Source organism: Vicia villosa, linkage group LG1, assembly GCF_029867415.1.
Source record: "Vicia villosa cultivar HV-30 ecotype Madison, WI linkage group LG1, Vvil1.0, whole genome shotgun sequence".
NCBI lineage: Eukaryota > Viridiplantae > Streptophyta > Magnoliopsida > Fabales > Fabaceae > Vicia > Vicia villosa.
The window spans coordinates 240,957,779-240,979,749 of record NC_081180.1 but is presented as its reverse complement, the minus strand read 5'-3'; the positions used below and the strand labels follow the sequence as shown (position 1 = coordinate 240,979,749).

Sequence of the window (21,971 nt, the reverse complement as noted above, 5' to 3'; positions counted from 1 at the left end):
TCTGATTTCAACTTTCATTATACTCATCTTGAATCTCGAACTGCTTTGGGTGTTAGAGTGTTAACCAGGCAAGTTCATCCCGCGCTACTATTAAGGAGATCAAAGCCATTGTTCAAGATCATCATTTATCTAACTGTCCTCATTTCTAGTTTCTAAAGTAGGGTTAGAGCATCCATTTTCGACTGTCAAAAGAAACAATAGGTAAATAGGAGCATAAATGTTAGGTTTAACCAATGAAAAGTTACTACATAAAACCTAAGTAAAAAAACAAATTACATTGTTTTCCCCCTGCGTGCATTCTATCTGCTTCTTTAAATGAAAAAGATGAACAAAAGTAATTTATAGACATTGACACACAACGACGACATGGTCTCTAAGTGGATAGAAGCATATGTTGAAGAATATGCTAAACGTCATTAAATATTTTTTCAATTTAAGCAATTTCAAGTTTAAATTTATTATCTTTATTTCATTTTTTATGAAGTTTTTTTATTAAGATCCTTTTTAAAGATCTATTGTTGTTGTTAGTCTTTGACTCGATTGATAATGATATGTAGATTTGAGATGTGTTGGAAATAAAGAAGTTATATGGGATTTCTTTTTTTAGGTTTGTATTGATTTATGTCTTATATCAACAATTAGTTTTATCAAAGCACCAAAACATGTGTGCCAAATGCAGTATTATACATAAAGCTGCTAAGGAAACTCTTTATCTTTAGGTGGATAATCAAAGTAACTAGATCAACCGCTGTGAAGAAAGGTCTCCACATGGTGCAATTTTAGTCATTTATATAAGTGACCACCAGGAAGTGGCACGTCCACCATCCTTATGTCTCTCCCATCTCCTAAGGAGACTGATAATTCTATTGTACATAAGGCATGAGTCATAGAATCGTTGAACGCCTGAAGATCCATGTCTTTGTTAAGTGATAGTCTTCTTTTGTCTAGCCACAACTTCTTGAAAAAACTGACGTACATGATGTCGCATGAGCTTCCTTTTTCAATCAGATTTTTGAAACTTCATGAATTTATATTTTGGTGGTTATCACCAACGGAAGCATTTCATTGGAGATTCCATCCCCTTTTGTTTATCTCAAAATCCAAGGATTGGACTCTCGTCTTTTGGCTCTCCTTCATTCCTCTACAACTTTGAGCACATCTCTTTATAAATACCATGGGTGTCTTCTTCAAGTTGGGTGATATTCTGGTAATCAATGAGATGATGAAGTGTGGTGTCAAGATAGAGGTTGGTATTGACGTGGCAATTATGGTATCAAGGTCAAATCTTGTGGTTGTCAGTTAAAGGAATGAGCAGCAAAAAAAGTGCATCCAAAATATTTGATGATTCGACGTGGAGTTTACGAGATTCATAAGAAGTTTCCCAAAAAAAACATCATTATTTTGGTGTGGAACATAAGATCAATGATATATGGACAAATATTTTTTTGGTGCGGTGGTACACGCCTCCGATGCAGTTGAATGAGGGTATGTGTTAGGAAGCAAAATAGGAACCCTAACAGAACTAATAAAAGCTGTAAAATAAAAGACAATAAAAACTAACTAAGAAAAATTAAGGATTTTTTCGTTTCATTGATTGATTCTAAATGTCTCTATGAGACTACATTATATAATACTCTTATGAATAATAAACCTAAAAGCCCAAATATTAATAAGATCCCACTAAATAACAATACATAAAAACATCAATATAAATTATAAATTAACATAAATAATATAATTCTACTCTATCAGTGTGTCTGCAAGGTTAACACTCCAACGCTCAAGTTTGTGAGGTCAAGGCATGAATGAAAAATACTTGTTAGGCGCGTAAAAGTGTTTTTATATGATGTGTGGTTAAGTTTGAAGTCTCACATTTCTTACAAAAATGGAGGTTGAGAATTTTATAAGTGAAGAAACCCATATACCTAATGTCTTAAATTTTTGGGTGAATATGTGGTGTCTCTCTCAACAAAAATAACTTTTATATGATGGACGATTAAAATCACTTCTGCTTTGCTCAACACGTAATACGGGAGACCGTCTGATTAGATCCAATAACCGATGATAGGCAAGCGGTTTGGATATACACGGTCCTTCGAAAAGGGTCTACCTGTTTGTCGCTTCTCTGCGATAGTATTTTGAATTGGACTTTCATCGTTGGGTTAGCAAGTGAAGACATGTTGAGAAACTTCATTTTTGGAATCTCTTCAATATATTTATATTCATGTGTTAAATACTCACTTAAAAATATACAATTTCAACACCTCACACTCTTATATGTCAAAGTAGCAAGTACCACCCACGTCCATTGCCGCGTAACCTTTGTCCCACATATCATCAACATTTCTTGGTCAACCTCTATGATTAAAAAGGCAAACTATATAATATAATACACATTTTCCACATTATTCCTAATCTAAATAAGCCTCATTAGTCAACACTTGTACACATTATCAAAACGTGTCTTTAAGAACCATATCAATTAATACACTATCATTCAAACACAAATTTCACAAACAAAAATAGTAACAAAATGATGCTGGTCACAAAAAACCATTACCAAACCTTATTTTCTTTTGCATGTTTATTATGTTTCCTATGTTTCTGTTCAGAATTCTCAGGTGCCGCTTCAACTTCCAGAGACAGTATCAAGCATGGTGATTTCATCAGAGACAGAGAAGGTGAAGCTTTAGTCTCCAATGACTTCAACTTCGTGATGGGCTTCTTCGGTTTTCAAAACTCTTCTTCTCGTTACGTTGGTATTTGGTACTACAACTGTGAGATTTTGGATCGAACTCTAGTATGGCCGAAGGGTAGCTTCTTGGTTCGACAGGGTTAAGCATGAAGTCGAAGGTTGTTCACATGCTTGTGTCGAAGATGCTAGGGTTGTTAGCATGTTAAATTAGGTTTTAGTGTTTAAACCCTAATTTGTTAAGTTAGCTTGTTTATTAAGTTGACTTGTGTAATGGGCCTTGTGGAAAAAGCCCATTAGTTAGTATGTTAGGTTTTATTATAAATAGCATACTAGTCTCTCATCATTGCTAAGCTGCAAATCCTAATTTAGGGTGAGAGAGGTTATTTGTTATTCTTGTAAACTTGTAATCTTGTTTCAAGAGAAAGTGAAAGAATAGCAGTTATAACCAATTCTTGTGTTCCTCTTCTTCCTTGTCCTTTATTCTTCCTTGTTTTATACTTTGTTCTTGGCATTGAATTCACAACAAATTGGTGCGGTGAGCGTGGAGAAGATGCCGTCAACAAAGTATGAGATTGAAAAGTTCACCGGAGTGAATGATTTCGGTCTGTGGCGCTTGAAGATGAAAGCCCTACTGGTTCAGCAGGGTTGTTTGGAAGCGTTGAAGGGAGAGGCAGCCATGAATGCTGCATTAACGGCAGCAGAGAAGACGACTATGATTGAGAAGGCACACAGCGCAATTTTGTTGAGCCTTGGTGATAAGGTTCTCAGGCAGGTATCAAAGGAGACGACGGCATCAGGGTTATGGGTGAAACTTGAAAGTTTGTATATGACCAAATCGCTGGTAAATCGACTCTACCTGAAGCAAGCTTTGTATTCATTCAAGATGATTGAAGACAAAGTATTGGCTGAGCAGTTGGACATGTTCAACAAGCTGATTCTTGATCTTGAAAATATTGATGTGAAGATCGATGATGAAGATCAAGCGCTGTTACTATTGTGTTCTTTGCCTCGATCACATGCTCACTTCAAAGAAACTCTCTTGTATGGAAGGGAGTCCCTGACGTTTGAAGAAGTTCAATCAGCCTTGTACTCTAAGGACTTGAATGAACGAAAGGAGCATAAACCTTCGACTGTTGGCGAAGGTTTAGCCGTTAAAGGAAAACTCTTACGAAAGGATGGTAAGTTCGACAAGAAGAAAGGCAAAAGCCAGTCGAAGTCTTACAGTGGCGAAGCATCTGGCATTCGATGCTATCATTGTAAGAAGGAGGGTCACACAAGAAAGGTGTGCCCTGAACGCCTGAAAGATCATGGAGGTAAGGATAATGGCAATGCAGCCATTGTTCAAGATGATTTTGAATCATCTGATGTTCTTGTAGTTTCAAGCAGTGACTCTAAGAAGGAGTGGATTATGGATTCAGGTTGCACCTGGCACATGACTCCAAACAAAGACTTGTTCGAGGAATTATGTGATCAAGATGGTGGATCAGTATTGCTGGGAAACAACAAGGCTTGCAAGATTGAAGGTGTTGGATCTGTGAGATTCAAGCTCCATGATGAGTCAATAAGGTTGTTGACTGAAGTCAGGTATGTTCCTGATTTGAAGAGAAATCTGCTTTCTCTTGGTGAATTCGACAAGAAAGGATATTTTTTCCAAGGAGAGAAAAGTATCCTAAGAGTCATGAAGGGTTCGAAGGAAGTCTTGAGAGGCGTGAAGAAACAAGGCTTGTATACCCTTGAGGCTGAAGTTGTAAGTGGTTCGACAAATGTTGCATCCACGAAACCTTTGTCGAAAACAGAAATCTGGCACATGAGATTGGGCCATGTCAGTGAAAGGGGTCTGGTCGAATTAGGGAAACAAAATCTGCTTGGTGGAGACAAAGTCGAAAAGCTGAAGTTTTGTGAACCCTGTGTACTTGGAAAATCTTGCAGAGTGAAGTTCAACAAAGGCAAACAAAGAACACATGGATCCCTTGATTACATCCATGCTGATCTTTGGGGGCCTGCAAGGTGTCCATCACATTCAGGAGCAAGGTATTTTCTATCCATAGTAGATGATTATTCCAGAAAATTATGGGTATTCATCCAGAAGACTAAGGATGAAACTTTTGAGAATTTCAAAAGTTGGAAGACTCTGGTTGAAAATCAGACTGGCAGAAAGGTCAAGAGGTTGAGAACCGACAATGGCCTTGAATTTTGCAATGAGGCATTCGACAGTTTTTATGCTGCCTCTGGTATTGCAAGGCATAGAACTACTGCAGGTACTCCACAGCAAAATGGTTTGGCTGAAAGGTTTAATCGAACTATTTTGGAGAGAGTCAGATGCATGTTGACTAGTGCGGGGTTAACAAAGGTGTTCTGGGCTGAGGCTGTTTCGACAGCAACATATCTGATAAACAGATGTCCTTCGACAGCGTTAGATATGAAGACACCTGAAGAAGTTTGGTCGGGACATCCACCAGATCTCGACAAACTGAGAGTATTTGGCTGCGTAGCCTATGCTCACATTAGGCAAGACAAGGTCGAACCTAGAGCTCTGAAATGCATGTTCATGGGATACCCTGAAGGAGTCAAAGCTTATAGGCTATGGTGCCTAGAGCCAGGTCACAGGAGGTGTATCACCAGTCGAGATGTAGTTTTTAATGAAGCTAAAATGGCTTTTAAGAAAACTGATGATGTTGGTCGAAGTACAGAAACATCTGACGAAGAGCTGGAACAGGTAGAGATTCCTGTTGAGGTGGAGCATTTTAATGCTGAATTGCATATCCCAGATGAAGTCGAAGAAGAAGCAGAAGATGCTGAAGTTGAGGAAACTGACGATGACTACCTATTGTCGAGAGATAGGTCGAGAAGAGTCATCAAGCCACCTCAAAGACTTGGATATGCAGATCTTATAGCTTATGCCTTAATCTCTGCAAGTGAGGTTCTAGACGAAGAACCTAGAGACTATAAGGAAGTTATGAGGAGTCAAAATAAGACTGAATGGCTGAAGGCCATGGATGATGAGATGAAATCTCTTCATGATAATCATACTTGGGAACTGATCAAGAAACCTGTTGGGGCAAGGTTAGTCAGCTGTAAATGGATTTTCAAAGTTAAGGAAGGAATTGAAGGAGTGACGTCGAAAAGATACAAGGCAAGGTTAGTTGCAAGGGGTTTCACTCAGAAAGAAGGTGTCGACTTCAATGATGTGTTTTCTCCTGTTGTGAAGCATAGGTCCATTCGAATGTTGCTTGCCATGGTGGCACAGTTCGATCTTGAACTGGAACAGATGGATGTGAAGACTGCGTTCTTGTATGGTGATCTAGATGAAACGATCCTGATGAGGCAACCTGAAGGGTATGTCGAAAAGGGGAAGGAAGATTATGTGTGCAAGTTAAAGAGATCTTTGTATGGGCTGAAACAATCTCCTCGACAATGGAATAGGAGATTCGACAAGTTCATGGCACGCATAAGTTTCATTAGAAGTCAGTTCGACCACTGTGTTTACTTCAGATTTCGACCTGGTAATTCATTTGTTATTTTGTTGCTTTATGTGGATGATATTCTCATAGCAAGCAACAGTGTCGAAGATGTGATGAGGGTGAAGGCTGAACTCAATAAGGAGTTCGATATGAAGGATCTGGGAGTTGCTTCCAGGATTCTTGGAATTGACATTCGAAGAGATAGAAAGAAGTCGAAGTTATGTCTATCTCAAGAGGCATATCTACGGAAGATTCTTGAAAAGTTTGGTATGTCGAATTCGAAGCCAGTTGTGACTCCAACAAACCCTCAATTCAAGCTGAGTATTGATCAGTGTCCCAGTACTGATGTGGAAAGAGCCTATATGAATAGCATCCCATATGCTAATATAGTTGGTTCTTTGATGTATGCTATGGTTTGTACTAGACCCGACATAGCATACGCAGTAAGTCTTGTAAGCAGGTACATGGCGAATCCTGGAAAGGCTCACTGGCAAGCATTGAAGTGGATTTTAAGGTACATAAATGGGTCTCTGAATAGAGTCCTAATTTATGGTGGAGCCTTGGGTGAAGATGGTAAAGCAGTAATCGAAGGATATGTCGACTCTGATTATGCAGGTTGTATGGATTCCAGGAAATCTATTTCTGGATATGTTTTCACTATGTTTGGCACAGCAATTAGTTGGAAAGCAACACTTCAGAAGGTTGTTGCTCTATCAACCACTGAAGCGGAGTACATTGCATTAACTGAAGCTGTGAAAGAAGCATTGTGGCTTGAAGGTTTTGCGAAGGAGCTGAAACTTCAAGGTCGAGGTATCACTGTTAAATGTGATAGTCAAAGTGCAATACACCTGTCGAAGAATTCAGCCTATCATGAGCGAACTAAGCACATTGATGTGAGGCTGCATTTCGTCAGAGGAGTAATCGAGCGTGGAGAAGTCCAAGTGCTGAAGGTTTCGACTGAAGACAATGCTGCTGATATGATCACCAAGACATTGCCGAGTTGCAAGTTTTTCCACTGTATGCAGCTGATAAAGCTGCATGAAGAAAGCTAGTTTGTTCCCTTGATGTTGTAGAGTTAGATCCAAGGTGGAGATTTGTGAGATTTTGGATCGAACTCTAGTATGGCCGAAGGGTAGCTTCTTGGTTCGACAGGGTTAAGCATGAAGTCGAAGGTTGTTCACATGCTTGTGTCGAAGATGCTAGGGTTGTTAGCATGTTAAATTAGGTTTTAGTGTTTAAACCCTAATTTGTTAAGTTAGCTTGTTTATTAAGTTGACTTGTGTAATGGGCCTTGTGGAAAAAGCCCATTAGTTAGTATGTTAGGTTTTATTATAAATAGCATACTAGTCTCTCATCATTGCTAAGCTGCAAATCCTAATTTAGGGTGAGAGAGGTTATTTGTTATTCTTGTAAACTTGTAATCTTGTTTTAAGAGAAAGTGAAAGAATAGCAGTTATAACCAATTCTTGTGTTCCTCTTCTTCCTTGTCCTTTATTCTTCCTTGTTTTATACTTTGTTCTTGGCATTGAATTCACAACAACAACATTCCTGGACCCCAAGTCATTTGGGTTGCAAACAGAAACAAACCCATCAATGGCAGCAATGGTTCCTTCACAATGTCAACAAACGGCAACTTAGTTATCCTCGACGAAAATGAAACACAACTCTGGTCTACAAATGTTTCCATTGCTCAGAACAACAAAAACAACTCCGAGGTTGTTCTTCAAGATGATGGTAACCTTGTTCTTTCAAATGGGAAAGTGGTGTTATGGGAAAGCTTTGAAAATCCAAGTGATACTTATGTACCTGGGATGAATGTTCATGTGAATAGCAAGAGCTTTTTCTTGACTTCATGGAAATCAAGTACAGATCCTTCATTAGGGAACCATACAATGGGAATTGATCCAGCAGGGTTACCACCACAGATAGTTGTTTGGGAAGGAGAGAAGAGAAAATGGAGAAGTGGTTATTGGGATGGTAGAATTTTTACTGGTGTAGATATGACAGCTAGTTTTCTTCATGGTTTTGTTCTTAATTGGGATACTAATAATGGAGATAGGTATTTTGTTTATAATAAGGAGTTGTTGTTGAATGATCCTAGTTATGTGAGGTTTCAAATTGGTTCGGATGGTTACGAAAGAGAGTTTATTTGGAACCAAAATGAGAAAAATTGGACTGAGATACAAAAAGGGCCTCATAATGAGTGTGAGATTTATAACTTCTGTGGTGATTTTGCAGTTTGTGATTTGTCGGTTTCGGGTTTGGCTGAATGTAGTTGCTTAAAAGGGTTTGAACGGAGTTGGTCAGGTGGATGTAGGAGGACGACAGCATTGAAGGGTGATATGAGGAATGATAGTTTGGGAGAAGATGGTTTTTTGAAGCTTAGGTGTATGAAGTTACCCGATTTCGCGATTGTGGTAGATACTACGGATTGTGAAGGTGATTGTTTGAAGAATGGTTCTTGTACTGCTTATGCAGAAGTTATTGGAATTGGTTGCATGGCTTGGTATGGAGAGTTGGTAGATCTTCAAAAATTTAGACATGGAGGGAGTACATTGCGCATTCGTCTCGCTCGTTCGGAATTAGGTAAGATACTCTAAAAAGTCCATTTAGCTTTGTTTTTATGCAATGTAGTTCTTTGATTTTGATTCTTACTTATCAGTTTAAAACTATTTTTCAGGCGACGAAAGGAAAATCAAGAAGATTGTGATTGTGATAATATCGGTTGTTCTCGCAGGGTTATTCTGTCTAGGAATGTTTGTATGGTTGGTATGGAGGAACAAGAGAAAACTCAAAGGTGAAATATTCATATTCGTATTCATATTCATCGTGTCGTACCTATTTTTTTTTACTAAAAGATGATAGTAAGAAAGTGTACTTGTGAATTGCTTTTCTGATATAAAGTTGTGTATTTATATTTTTTTATTTTCTTTCGGCAGTTTCTACTGCTTCGCGTCGCAAAAATAGAAGTGTAATACCAATGTTTGATGCAAGAAAGAGCAGAGATGTGTCTGCAGAATTTTCAGGATCAGGTGAAAATAGTTTGGAAGGTAATCAACTAAGCAAAACTGAGCTTCCATTTTACAATTTTAGTTGCATGTCAGCAGCAACCAACAATTTTTCGGAACAAAATAAGCTCGGAGAAGGCGGTTTCGGTCCTGTCTACAAGGTGAAAACAAAATGCTTCTATATTTTAAAACCTAACATTTATTAGCTCTAGGCCTAATATAAGGATCTAATGAAATTTTGCTGTTTCATTTATCAGGGAAAACTTCCGACTGGAGAAGAAATAGCTGTCAAGAGGCTTTCGAGACGGTCGAGCCAAGGTTTAGAGGAGTTCAAAAATGAAATGATGTTGATTGCAAAATTACAACATAGAAATTTGGTTAGACTAATGGGATATTCTATTGAAGGGGAAGAAAAGTTGCTTGTATATGAATTCATGCCAAATAAAAGCTTGGATTGCTTTTTATTCGGTATGTTTCTTCGCATTTACCCTACACATTTTGTTACTGCATTTTTAAGATCATATATTCTTAACAAATTGGAGTTTTCTTGATGCAGATCCTATTAAGCAAGCACAATTAGATTGGGCGAGATGGTTTGAAATCATTGAAGGAATTGCAAGAGGACTACTTTATCTGCATCGTGATTCAAGACTTAGAATTATTCATCGTGATCTAAAAGCAAGTAACATTTTGTTAGACAAAAATATGAACCCAAAAATATCAGATTTTGGCTTAGCCCGAATATTCGGTGGAAATCAGAATGAAGCCAATACAACTAGAGTGGTTGGTACATAGTAAGTATTATTTGCTTTCGTCTCTATGCTCATTCTTTCTCGATGTTGGCTAATATCAAATGAGTCTACCACATGCAGTGGTTATATGTCTCCTGAATACGCTATGGAAGGCCTATTTTCAGTTAAATCAGATGTATATAGTTTTGGAGTATTGCTACTAGAGATTGTGAGTGGCCGCAAAAACACTAGCTTTCGTCATTCAGATGATTCGAGTCTCATAGGATATGTGAGTATATCAAATATAGCAAATCACTTTTTTAATTAAAATGCGAAAATCTAATGTAATTGTGATGGAATGTATGTAGGCATGGCATCTATGGAACGAACGGAGAGCCTTGGAACTTGTTGATGGTTGCATTCGCGATTCTAGTCCTGAAAACAAAGCATTGAGATGCATACACATAGGGATGTTATGTGTACAAGATTCAGCAGTTCTTAGACCAAACATGTCCAATGTTGTGTTGATGCTTGAGAGTGAAGCAACAACTCTTCCTTTACTTGTTCCGCCTTTGGTTACTTCCATGAAGAGATCCGAGGACAGAGAATTTTATATGGGTGGTCTTGATGTTTCAAATGATCTCACAGTCACAATGCTAGTAGGGAGATAGAATTAGTTAATGCACTTTATGAGTCATTTTTGTTTACACATGGCCCATAGTTTTGTTATTTTTCTTCATTTTTGCCTCTGGAATTGAAACTAGATAACCTTGAAAGTGAACACATTGTGTATAGATTAAATTTGTACTTCGAGACTTTTCAAATTCACATGTCTTTTTGGTTGTGCTTCAAACAAGGATTTTCTAAGAAAAATGAATATAGAATTGAAATTTTATTGAAGACTTGATGTACAAGTTAAACAAACATATTGTGGTAACTAAAAACTTGATGGGTTGTTTTTGTATAGCCTAAATATAGAACTGCAAGTGCACAGCCTATCGAAGTAATATATAAGATTATTAAACCACAGAGACCAATCGTCAATCTATCAACTCTATTGCTAAGGTGCTTATCTAAGGTGAACAAGAATATTGTTGTGAGTGCAGTGCAACAAGGTAAGTAAGCAAAGTGAATAACAGTTTAAGCGACATGTTGGAATGTAAATCATGAAATCAGACTATGATCCAGACATGCATAAATGAAACGACTCATGGGGCAGTATTTTCTATTCGTAGCAAAGAATCAATTTAACAGGAACTTGTAGCTTTTGGCTACTAAGAACCGAATTTACTCTTTAATTTAACTTCCTTTATTGTCACATATAAAGGGTGCCTTCCGCGTTAAAGAGGTAAATCTTTTTTTAAGAAATTGATAGTTTTGACTTAACAGAAAAGTAATTTTGACTTGGAAAGATTAACTTAAAGAGACTCTTGACTTTTGGCCAAGAGTCAGATTTCAAACCTACAAACGCGTTCGAAAATAGTTTCAAAATCGTTTTCTAAAAAGAGTTAATGATTCCTATTTAACCAACCAAATCGCTTTCGCTTCTTTTGTTTGGTTAAATAATAATTAAGACATATCTTTGATATGGACGACTTTCGATCTTACCCAATAAACATTTAAACACAAATTGACTTAAGTTAAAAACAAAACATCCCCAAAGTATTTTCACTAGCATGATAATTGGAACACAATCATGATGACAATCATTACATTCAAACCTTTATAATTTAGCCAGACATAATATTTGCGAGTCTATAACACATGTAGACTATGAGAAGAGCGAGTAATTAAAAGGGTGTGAGTCTATAAATCGTGTAGACTATGATAAGAGCATTTAGAGTCTATAAAACATGTAGACTATGGTAACAACATTTAGAGTCTATAAAACATATATACTATGGTAAGAGAAAGAAGATAAATAAAGCAATTAAATTGAACCTTACTCAGATCGGAGATTTGAATCTGATACAAAGTGAAGGCTGGTAAGATAAACTTCAACCAAAGTTCTCCAAGACTCGATTACAACTCAATCTACACTGTAGTAACTCCCCTATGTGAAGAGATTACTACTTTACAGAAACTGATAGTATATGGCTTAAGTTTGTATTAAGCTTGGATAAAATTAAAAAATGAAAAATGAAAACTATATATAATGGATTCTGGAAGTGTGTAAGTGTTGAATGCAGTATAGGGCAAGCAACAAACAAGATTTGGAAATTTGATCCGGGAATTATCGTCCACAGAGATGGAGAGATGCCATTCAATAGTTTCTACGGTTTCGAACTTGGGTTTGAATGAGCAAAAAGTAAACAAAGATATAGAAAGGAAAAGAATAAACACATTCTTTGAAGAGAAATAACTTATCAGGAATGTAAATATTTTCACTCTTCACAAACATACACTTACCAACCCGTTATACTCAACCTACGATACTCATCTATGTCATCACGTATCTCTCACATAAACGTCCATCTCTGGAGCACAAACGAGATCATCTTATAATTAAGGTTATCTCTAACGCGAAGTCGCGAGAACATCCGTATTCTCGCATCAGCGATCTCTCGCGCACCGCTCAAACAAGAAAGCATTAAGTATAGATACCCACGGTGAATGCTAGCTCTAAATCTATCTCTAGAGATCAGAACCAACAGATTATTATCCTAGATAAGGATTCAAGAAGTTTATCTCTAAAGCACCCCAAATCCCTAGCATAGAGCAAATATCCAGGATAACATCAACACATATTCGTAAAGCAAGTTAAATATAACATTATAATCGATAAATATACATAAGATTCAAGTAGATATACAAACAAACCCAACCAAAGAGAAATACACAAAGAAGAAGAGAAATGAACCGAAGATCTCCCGGTTTGTCAGCTCTGTTCGACGCTCAATCCACCCCCGATCACTCTTATGCAACCTCCGAAGTTGTTTTCTAAGCTAATTTTGATCTAAGAATGAAGTTGATGGTGTTGGGACTCAAAAATACCCAAACCATAATCTAAAAATGTGATTTTGGCCTCTTTTAACGAGCTGCTGTCTTAGCAGGTCCGCTTAGCGGACCCCCTCCGCTCAGCGGACTCAAAATTGCATCCAGATTCTGATTTGCTTCGCTGGAGCTCCGCTCAGCGGATGACAGAAAAAGTCAAATCTTGTTTTCGCCATAAGTTGAGAACCGTAACTCCGAATTGCGCCCGGTTCAAAGCGTTGGAAAGCTTATTCAATGCTCTATCCAATAATGAATGAATGGAAACCAAAATGATGATTTTTATCATCCTTATTTTGAGCCTTATTCTTTGATGAATTGGTAGAATTTGCATTCTTGAAGCTTAGCCTTTGGTCTTTATTACTCAATGCTCTAAAGATGCATGAATACCTATAAAATGAATGGAAAACTATTAATTGGTATAAAAATGAATCAAAAACACAAGTATGCACATATTTACCCAAAAGTTATGATTTTATTACAAAAATCATAAGAATAGAATCGATAAGTGTCACAAATATATACTCAAAATATCGACATTTTGGCACTTATCAAACTCTCTCCAACTTGAAACTTTGTTTGTCCTCAAACAATGTCAAATAAATCAAAGAATCAAAAGTAATAAACCAAAGAATCATGAATCAACAAGTTTTGAAAACCAAAAACAAATGTATGGCTCAATACAAAAACGTATAAACAAAGTAAATACTTACCACTATCCTACAACGACAACATGTAAACGAAACGAATCCTAAGTACAAAAATCGTGCAAAACATTCTAAAACAATACATGCTATCTCATGAATCACACCTAGAAAAATTTCATCAATGGATGAAGAACACACAAAGGTGAAGGACTTTTAACACTCATCCAACAATCTTGCAAAGGTGAAAGATTAAATTATGCATTCATCCAAAAATCACATTGAAGATACAAAAGCAAGAATCACAAGGACTTTTCAAGGTTGTAATGTGGCTTGGATTACAAACAAGGGATATGTCCTAAGGCTAATCGAAACAAAAACTTGCCTAAACCTAAGGGAGTGATCAATCCACCAAAGATTCAAACAAAAAAATCTCGATTAAACTTCTTCCTTAACCACAAGTTTCTCAAACCAATCACAATACTTATTAGCACAATTATTCACTTCTCTTTTCTTTTTCTTTTTCAAAACTTTTTCTCTTTTTTTTTTCTTTTCACCTCTTTTTCTTCTTTTTTTTTCTTTCTTTTCAACCTCATAGCAACAACCACGTAAGTAGCAACCATTTCTCTCCCCAACTTGAATTCAACCACACCATCATATGAAAACTCCCTACTTTCTAAGGCAAGGTAAAAATTCATACCAAAAATCATGGTTGAGGGTTCAAGAAAACAAAGAATCAATCATCCATGCAAAAATGAGAACTAAACACTCAAAGATAAGTATTTAGCAAAAACAACATGGACAATGGAAAAAAAAGCTCAAAAGGGTTAACAAATGATCACACACTCACAAGGTGAATTGACTTTTTGGTTATGGTGGTTGTGCTCAAAATGAAACAAAATGCCTTGATCCTTTTTATGCTTTCATAAAATCAACATAAACAAAAGATTAAGCATAATAAAATCTAGTTAAAACAAAGATTGTGGCCTCCAGCATATGTAAACAATGGAAAGCTTCCTCACATTTATGGTTTGGGAACTAAAGTGATTCAATCAACAAGCAAGTAATGCAAAAGAATGAATGGTATGGTAATTGTACAAATGAAAAGTTTCTTAAACATGTTATGCTATAGAAAGCGATAAATGAGTACCTTGAATGATACAACTTCAAAAACAATACCCTACCATACATCCGCAAGTTGAAACACTCAAGCTTTGGAAAATCACCTCAAAAATCTTCGAATTACCGAACAAAATTTGAGTACAAACAACCACAAAAGAATTAGAAAAACAAAACTACTATACACTACTAATTGGCCTTGGTGAAAGTGGGAAAAATGAGTGAACGAGGTGGAATGGGAACCCCACTGGTACAGAGCAGAAAAACAAAATTCTGCTATGCTCGCTTAGCGAGCTATGCTCCACTTAGCGGACATAGCAGAAACCAGAAAAATCAGAACAGGATCTGTTGTTCCAATCACTCACCACTTCACCTAAATAACTCATAAACAGAAATATAAACAATATTTACAACCATTGGGGTGCCTCCCAACAAGCGCTTGTTTTACGTCGTTAGCTCGACGCCTTTATTGTTTCGGTGTTTGGAAAGTAGCCTCCTCTCGTCATGCCATGGTGACGTCTCACCGCACAAGCCTAAAGAAAGTGTCCTAACCAAAACACTCAACAAACGTTACGAGTACAAATATATACAACAATTATACAAACATAAAAGAAAACACACATATACAAATATGCACAAGAGCAAACACATATATACAAACATGAAACACATATAACTATTAACATACATAAAGAGAAAGTTGGTGAATGTTGGATGCACAAGTTGAAAAGTGAAGATTTGTAAGTAAAGAGCTAATCCGAGATCAATATGTTTCACCAACATTCACCAACAAAAGTATACTTGTATGTAACATATACAAGTAAAACTATATGGTGAACATAAACAAGTAAACATGTACAAGTAAGTATATATACAAGTGAAACTATACAATATATACGATATATACAAAGCTCAAAACCACGAAAACTATTGTGATGCAATTCAATAACCATCCCCGACCACGGCGCCATTTTTGTTGAATGCAGTATAGGGCAAGCAACAAACAAGATTTGAAAATATTGATCCGGGATTTATCGTCCACAGAGATGGAGAGATGCCATTCAACAGTTTTTACGGTTTCGAACTTGGGTTTGAATGTGCAAAAAGTAAACAAAGATATAGACAGGAAAAGAATAAACACATTCTTTGAAGAGAAATAACTTATCAGGAATGTAAATATATTCACTCTTCACAAACATACACTTACCAACCTGTTATACTCAACCTACGATACTCATCTATGTCATCATGTATCTCTCACATAAGCGTCCATCTCTGGAGCACAAACGAGATCATCTCACAATTAAGGTTATCTCTAACGCGAAGTCGCGAGAACATCCGTATTCTCGCGTCGGCGATCTCTCGCGCACCGCTCAAACACGAAAGCATTAAGTATAGATACCCACGGTGAATGCTAGCTCTAAATCTATCTCTAGAGTTCAGAACCAACTGATTATCATCCTAGATAAGGATTCAAGAAGTTTATCTCTAAAGCACCTCAAATCCCTAGCATAGAGCAAAAATCCAGGATAACATCAACACAGATTCGTAAAGGAAGTTAAATATGACATTATAATCGGTAAATATACATAAGATTCAAGTAGATATACAAACAAATCCAACCAAAGAGAAATACACAAAGAAGAAGAGAAATGAACCGAAGATCTCCAGGTTTGTCAGCTCCGTTCGACGCTCAATCCACCCCCGATCATCCTTATGCAACCTCCGAAGTTGTTTTCTAAGCTAGTTTTGATCTAAGAATGAAGTTGATGGTGTTGGGACTCAAAAATACCCAAACCATAACCTAAAAATGTGATTTTGGCCCCTTTTAACGAGCTGCTGTCTTAGCAGGTCCGCTTAGCGGACCCCTTCGGCTCAGCGGACTCAAAATTGCATCCAGACTCTGATTTTCTCCACTGGAGCTCCGCTCAGCGGATGACCCCCTCCGCTTAGCGGATGACAAAAAAAGCGAAATCTTGTTTTCGCTATAAGTTGAGAACCGTAACTCCGAATTGCGCCCGGTTCGAAGCGTTGGAAAGCTTATTCAATGCTCTATCCAATAATGAATGAATGGAAACCAAAATGATGATTTTTATCATCCTTATTTTGAGCCTTATTCTTTGATGAATTGGTGGAATTTGCATTCTTGAAGCTTATCCTTTGGTCTTTATTACTCAATGCTCCAAAGATGCATGAATACCTATAAAATGAATGGAAAACTATTAATTGGTATAAAAATGAATCAAAAACACAAGTATGCACATATTTACACAAAAGTTATGATTTTATTACAAAAATCATTAGAATATAATCGATAAGTGTCACAAATATATACTCAAAATATCAACATTTTGGCACTTATCAGTAAGGACAGGAGTGCCCCTCAACTCCTTCTAAGTGGGAACCACTTTGTGAAGGCCGCGGGCGCGGCAGCCTCACCGCAGGCGCAGTGATGAGTAACGGACGGGATCGTGGGATCATGGTAGTTGGTCCCATCATGGAGTGGGCCACGTCATGGCGTCCCCTAAAGCCGGCGCGGTGCTGAACACCACAAGTGTGAATCTTCTTGAAAAACCCTATTTTCTTGATGTTTTGGCTCGTTTCTTCACTAAAGGCTCTGAAAGGTCATGAATCCTGAAAACAAAGGAAATAGAAGCATAATACAAGCAAATGATGATAAAAACTAAGGAAAACATGTGATATTCGAGCCAGAAACATAGTGAGATTCAATGTGATCAAATCCAACCACACTTAGACCTTTGCTTGTCCTCAAGCAACAACTCTTTAGAAGTAGATGAAAGAAAATTCTGGTGTTTACAGGTTTTGGGCAAAAAGGGCTTCTAAGTTCGAGTAAGGGTGTGTTGTCAGTCACTGGCTATCCGAACTAAGGGTATCGTAACAACACTATACGCAAGAATGCAAACATAAGCCTCATAAGTATGCAGATCGACCCCTAATATCCTACTATGCTAAGACTCTTTTTAGTACGAGGTCCTTTTTTATTCAGGTGCAATCACATTAAGCCCGTTATCCGTACGTACTCATGGTATAGTGACCGGTTAGTGACTCTGATCTCAAGCAACGGGGTTGTAATACGGTGAACTGACTTTTTAATCGAAATATTGCGGATAGCAAGAGTCGCCACCGACTTTTATTTTATCCAATTGGAAAGGCTAAAAGAACAGGAAAATACCTTTTAAAAAGATTTTGAGTTCGGGGGGTAAGTTATACAAAGGGAAGGTGTAAGGCACCCTTTGCATCCATGGTTATCCATGGGCTCTTAATTGCTTAGCTCACTTGTTCTTTTGAATTGTTTGAAAAGTAGTGTGCGAATAGTAAAATTTTGTTAAGGACTTTTGCTTGTAAATAAGTGTAGCCTTGTTTGAAAGTATTTAAAAATTAGTGGGAAAAAGATTTTGAATTTTGAATTTGAATTGAGCAGGCAATTAAAATCTACTTACCCTAAGTTTAGAAAAAATGTTCTTTTAGTTTTACAGGTGAAAGGATCTATCCATACCATGAGAGGGCAGGAAGTCTTTCAATTGGATTTGAAGGGTCATCGAGAAATCGTTCGCCATAAGACTGTCCCATGCCATAAAGAAGGCAGGTAGTCTAAGGGAAGGATATAATAGTCATTTAAGGCATCATGCGAGGATACCTTAGCAATTGGGACAATCATCTTTTACCGAGGCAACTTCGAGGGACTAGATGATTTTCAATCTCTTTAGGCAACCTTGCTTTAGGTATCCTCGGAATCGAGGGACTTTGACTATTTAGCATACTTAGAGGCAACAAGGCAACCATGTAAGGCAACAGGCAACAAGAAGGGTTACCCTAAAGGTGTGTGGGTGCAACAATCACGTGGTTAACTTCGATGATATTTATCTTGTAATTAGTGATCTAAGTTATTTAGCAGGCTTGCACTCCCTAGGATTACTAACCACGCAGTTAAAATAAAATAAAGGCAAAAACAAAATTTCCTAGCTATTACAATAAACACCTGCGGGGACGGGGGAAATTAAAAGGCGGAATATAAAGACAGAAAATAAGAGGGATCGATAATTAGTTTAAATATCTTGAATGCCTTGATCTTCCTCGAACTCTGAAAATTAAAAGGAAAATAATAAAGGTTAGTGTATTGACTATTTAAGACAAACCCTATTTTGGGCAAAAGGAAAAAAGTAAAATAATATTTAAATAAAATAAAATAAGGATTGAAAACTTAGCTCTGATGGTGCGTAGTCGGAAGATCTTGGCTAACCCTGAAAAATGAAGAAGAGAAAGGTAGAAAACTTTTTGTGGCAAGTACAAGGCATTGATAATAAATATAAGAGGAATTATGTAATTAAAAATAAAAATAAATATATGACAAAAAAAGTTAGAAAACTTAGCTTTTTAGTTGGTAAGGCGCGTTGTCGGAGGATTTTGATTAACCTGAAAATTGGACACAAAGAAGATAAGTGTTAGTGCATTTAAAATTCGTTAGTTATGGGTACAAACCCTAATAGAATGGGATTGAACAAACCCTAAAAGTTAATAAAATCGAAAGTTTGATGGTATAACAAATAATTACAATAAACATAAGATTAATCCTAATTATCAATTAATTAAAAGTGTATTAGAATTTTAATAATATATATAAAAAACAATTATTCGTGAAAAATCGAGTTTTCGATAATAAACAATTATAAAAAAAATTATAAAAAAATTAAATCACCAAAAACATATATAAAATACAAAAAAGAAATTATAATAGAAAAAGGAAAAGAAAAAGAATGTAAATAAACAAAATTAATTAAAAATAAATAATAAAAATTAAAATAAAAAGGCTTAGCTCTGATTAAGTGTGATTGAATCTTGAAGGTGTTTGGTGGAAAGTCGTTCCTGAGCCTTCAGATCTGCTGTCACATGAATCCAATGGTTGGTATGTGTTGGCGCACCATAGTCATGCGTAGAGTGGGTGTAGTGAATCTGCAAACAACTTAAAACATTTAAATGGTAAAATAACTGGCACTGGCAGGGGTCGAACCTATGTCATGAAGGTAATATGTCTTCTCGTTTTACCAAGTGCGCTGCATTATTGAATTGTTAATAGCTTGAATAATGTATAATATAAATAAAAATAGAACTTAATGGAAGAAGTCTTTGTGGGTCCCGGGAGAATTTTGACCGGCCAACAGTAGCTAGCCACGCACGCGGACAGAGAAAGAGCTTGTTGACTGGCGAATAGTATGGGGACACGTGCGTCGTCTTCTTCCTTTCCCCTGCATTAAAATGCTGCAACTAATAGCTACGAAAGTAGCTTCTACTTTGCTACGGTTCTGCAAAAACGCTTCGTAGCTAGTAACCTGAGATGTCAAACCCTGCGAAAACAGCCATGGTTGGAAACAAAAGCGATCCTAGTCAACTAAATCGAATGCCGCAAGTTTCATGGAATGGTCTTTTTGGCCTAAAACGGCCTGGAAAACTGGATTCGAAGCTTCACGAATGCAAAGCCCTAACAATGGCTTTACACGATACCTGCGTCAAAGTTCCAAACCAATGGTCCAATATTGCTCCAAACATAATCAGGAACTTGTACATGTGGTTAGATTTCATTAATACATGCTAATACACTGAAAACGAAAACTATTCATGGAAAAGGATAAAGAACCTAAAGGACGATTTTTGGGCAGCCTGAGGCACATGTAATGATCAGTACTTACTCTATTTTATCTCTGGAACACGATGGAATGATTGAGAGACTTTGAATGACACTGCAACTGCAACCATGAATACGAAATTCTCACTCTCTTTGACATTTTTGTAAGCTTGGAATGCTCTTGATCATTAGGGTTTTCTCCTATTTTCGTCCTCCCCTATTCTGAATATGTTTAGCTACTTATAATGAGTAGGATTAGGGCAAAAAGTTTAGAAGAGAATCAAATCTTTTGGTCCCATGGAAATATGAAAAAATTTGTATATAATCTTTCTAAAATTGTCAAAAACCTCTCATAATATGTGTCACACAAATTTTGCTAGGTTCTCAAGACATCTTTGGGCCTCCATGTGATAAAAAAAACAAACCTTTTAATTTATTCTATAATTTTGTGATTTTATTTGATTTATTTTACATTTAAATGAATAAAAATTCAAATAAATTAAATAAATGACACAAAAATATGAGAACAATTTTATGGGCTTTTATTGAACTCATGATCATGTGTAGAAACTCAAACTTAGGCCCATTAGTCAAAATAAGCAATTTTGTTCAAGTTGACTTTTGTGCATTTCTCCAAAATTGTCCAACTTCATCAATACATAACTCTCTCAATTTTGAACGTATGAAGGTGTTCTATAACTTCTTGGAAAGCTCAAGATGTCCCCTAAAAACTCCTTTTGGTTTCATATCAATTGAGTTTACCATGTTCAAGTTATGAGCTTTGAGAAAAAATGACTTTTTGCGATCCTTTAGGAGGACTTGTAATGTTTTGACTCATATCTCCCAAATGGTGCATTTATGGCCTTGGCTTGAGCTTTGGATGGGAAATTTCTGATGTTCCATGTGAAAGTTATGGCTGGTCAAAGTTCAAATGACTTTCTCCTATGAAAACCCTAATTTAGAAACTTTTTGAATTGTTGATTTTTGATCTTTCCTTGATGAACCATGATCAATACTTGATCAAATGGTGAATGATACTTCAATATTAGGATCTTCACAAAAAAATCAGGAGTTTTGACTTTACTTTGCCCACAGTTGAATTTTAAGTCAACCCATTCGACTGTTGACTTTCTGAACATTTGAGTGATCCATCCTTTAAGCTGAGACTTGATACTTGTCATAGAGGTAATGTGAGACACTTTGAGCCATATAGGATGCCTTGGAGCCATTGATTCATTAATTTTCCTTTGAACAAACCAAACCCTAGTTTCTGAGCCTTGTATAGGAGAATGTGTCTTGGATCTTTGTACTTTGATTTGAATGTGAATAGGAGAAATAGTACGGGCAAATTTTGGGGTATGACAGCTGCCCCTGTTCAATTTTCTTAAACCTGAAGATGTAGAGTGGTTTGTATGCCAGTCGGAATCTGAAGGTGGAAGAGGATTGAACACTAGAATGCCCAAGAATTTGCCCCTGCTAATGATGAAGGGACTTTTCTCGGAGATGGGCTTGAAGATGCCATCCAGGTGTATGATCGGGATGGGCTTAAAGATGCCATCCAGTAAATCATACATTAGATTATGTTTGGAGTGTTTGAGAAGTAGTTGTTTGAGTGTTGATCGTGTCATTACTGTTCGTAGTAGACGAATTAGATCTTTGAAAGATGATCATGTCTACACCG

The 21,971-nt window shown here is 36.7% G+C and overlaps 1 protein-coding gene across 1 annotated transcript; it reads left to right on the top strand.

Annotated features, from left to right (window-relative positions):
* The first annotated feature begins 2,444 nt into the window (after positions 1–2,444).
* On the top strand, positions 2,445–10,654 carry LOC131645025 (G-type lectin S-receptor-like serine/threonine-protein kinase B120). The gene is made up of 8 exons (XM_058915683.1): positions 2,445–2,771; positions 7,696–8,742; positions 8,837–8,953; positions 9,096–9,325; positions 9,422–9,632; positions 9,721–9,958; positions 10,037–10,184; positions 10,264–10,654. Exons 1-8 carry the CDS (start codon positions 2,534–2,536, stop codon positions 10,564–10,566), a joined length of 2,532 nt encoding a protein of 843 aa, XP_058771666.1. The 5' UTR covers positions 2,445–2,533; the 3' UTR covers positions 10,567–10,654.
* The last annotated feature ends 11,317 nt before the right edge of the window (positions 10,655–21,971 follow it).

Excerpts from the sequence above, each read along its gene's own strand:
- LOC131645025 (XM_058915683.1), top strand. The coding sequence starts at position 2,534 with ATGATGCTGGTCACAAAAAACCATTACCAAACCTTATTTTCTTTTGCA. Across the intron at positions 8,743-8,836 it reads TCTCGCTCGTTCGGAATTAG|GCGACGAAAGGAAAATCAAG; the intron begins GTAAGATACTCT and ends ACTATTTTTCAG. Across the intron at positions 10,185-10,263 it reads ATTCGAGTCTCATAGGATAT|GCATGGCATCTATGGAACGA; the intron begins GTGAGTATATCA and ends GAATGTATGTAG.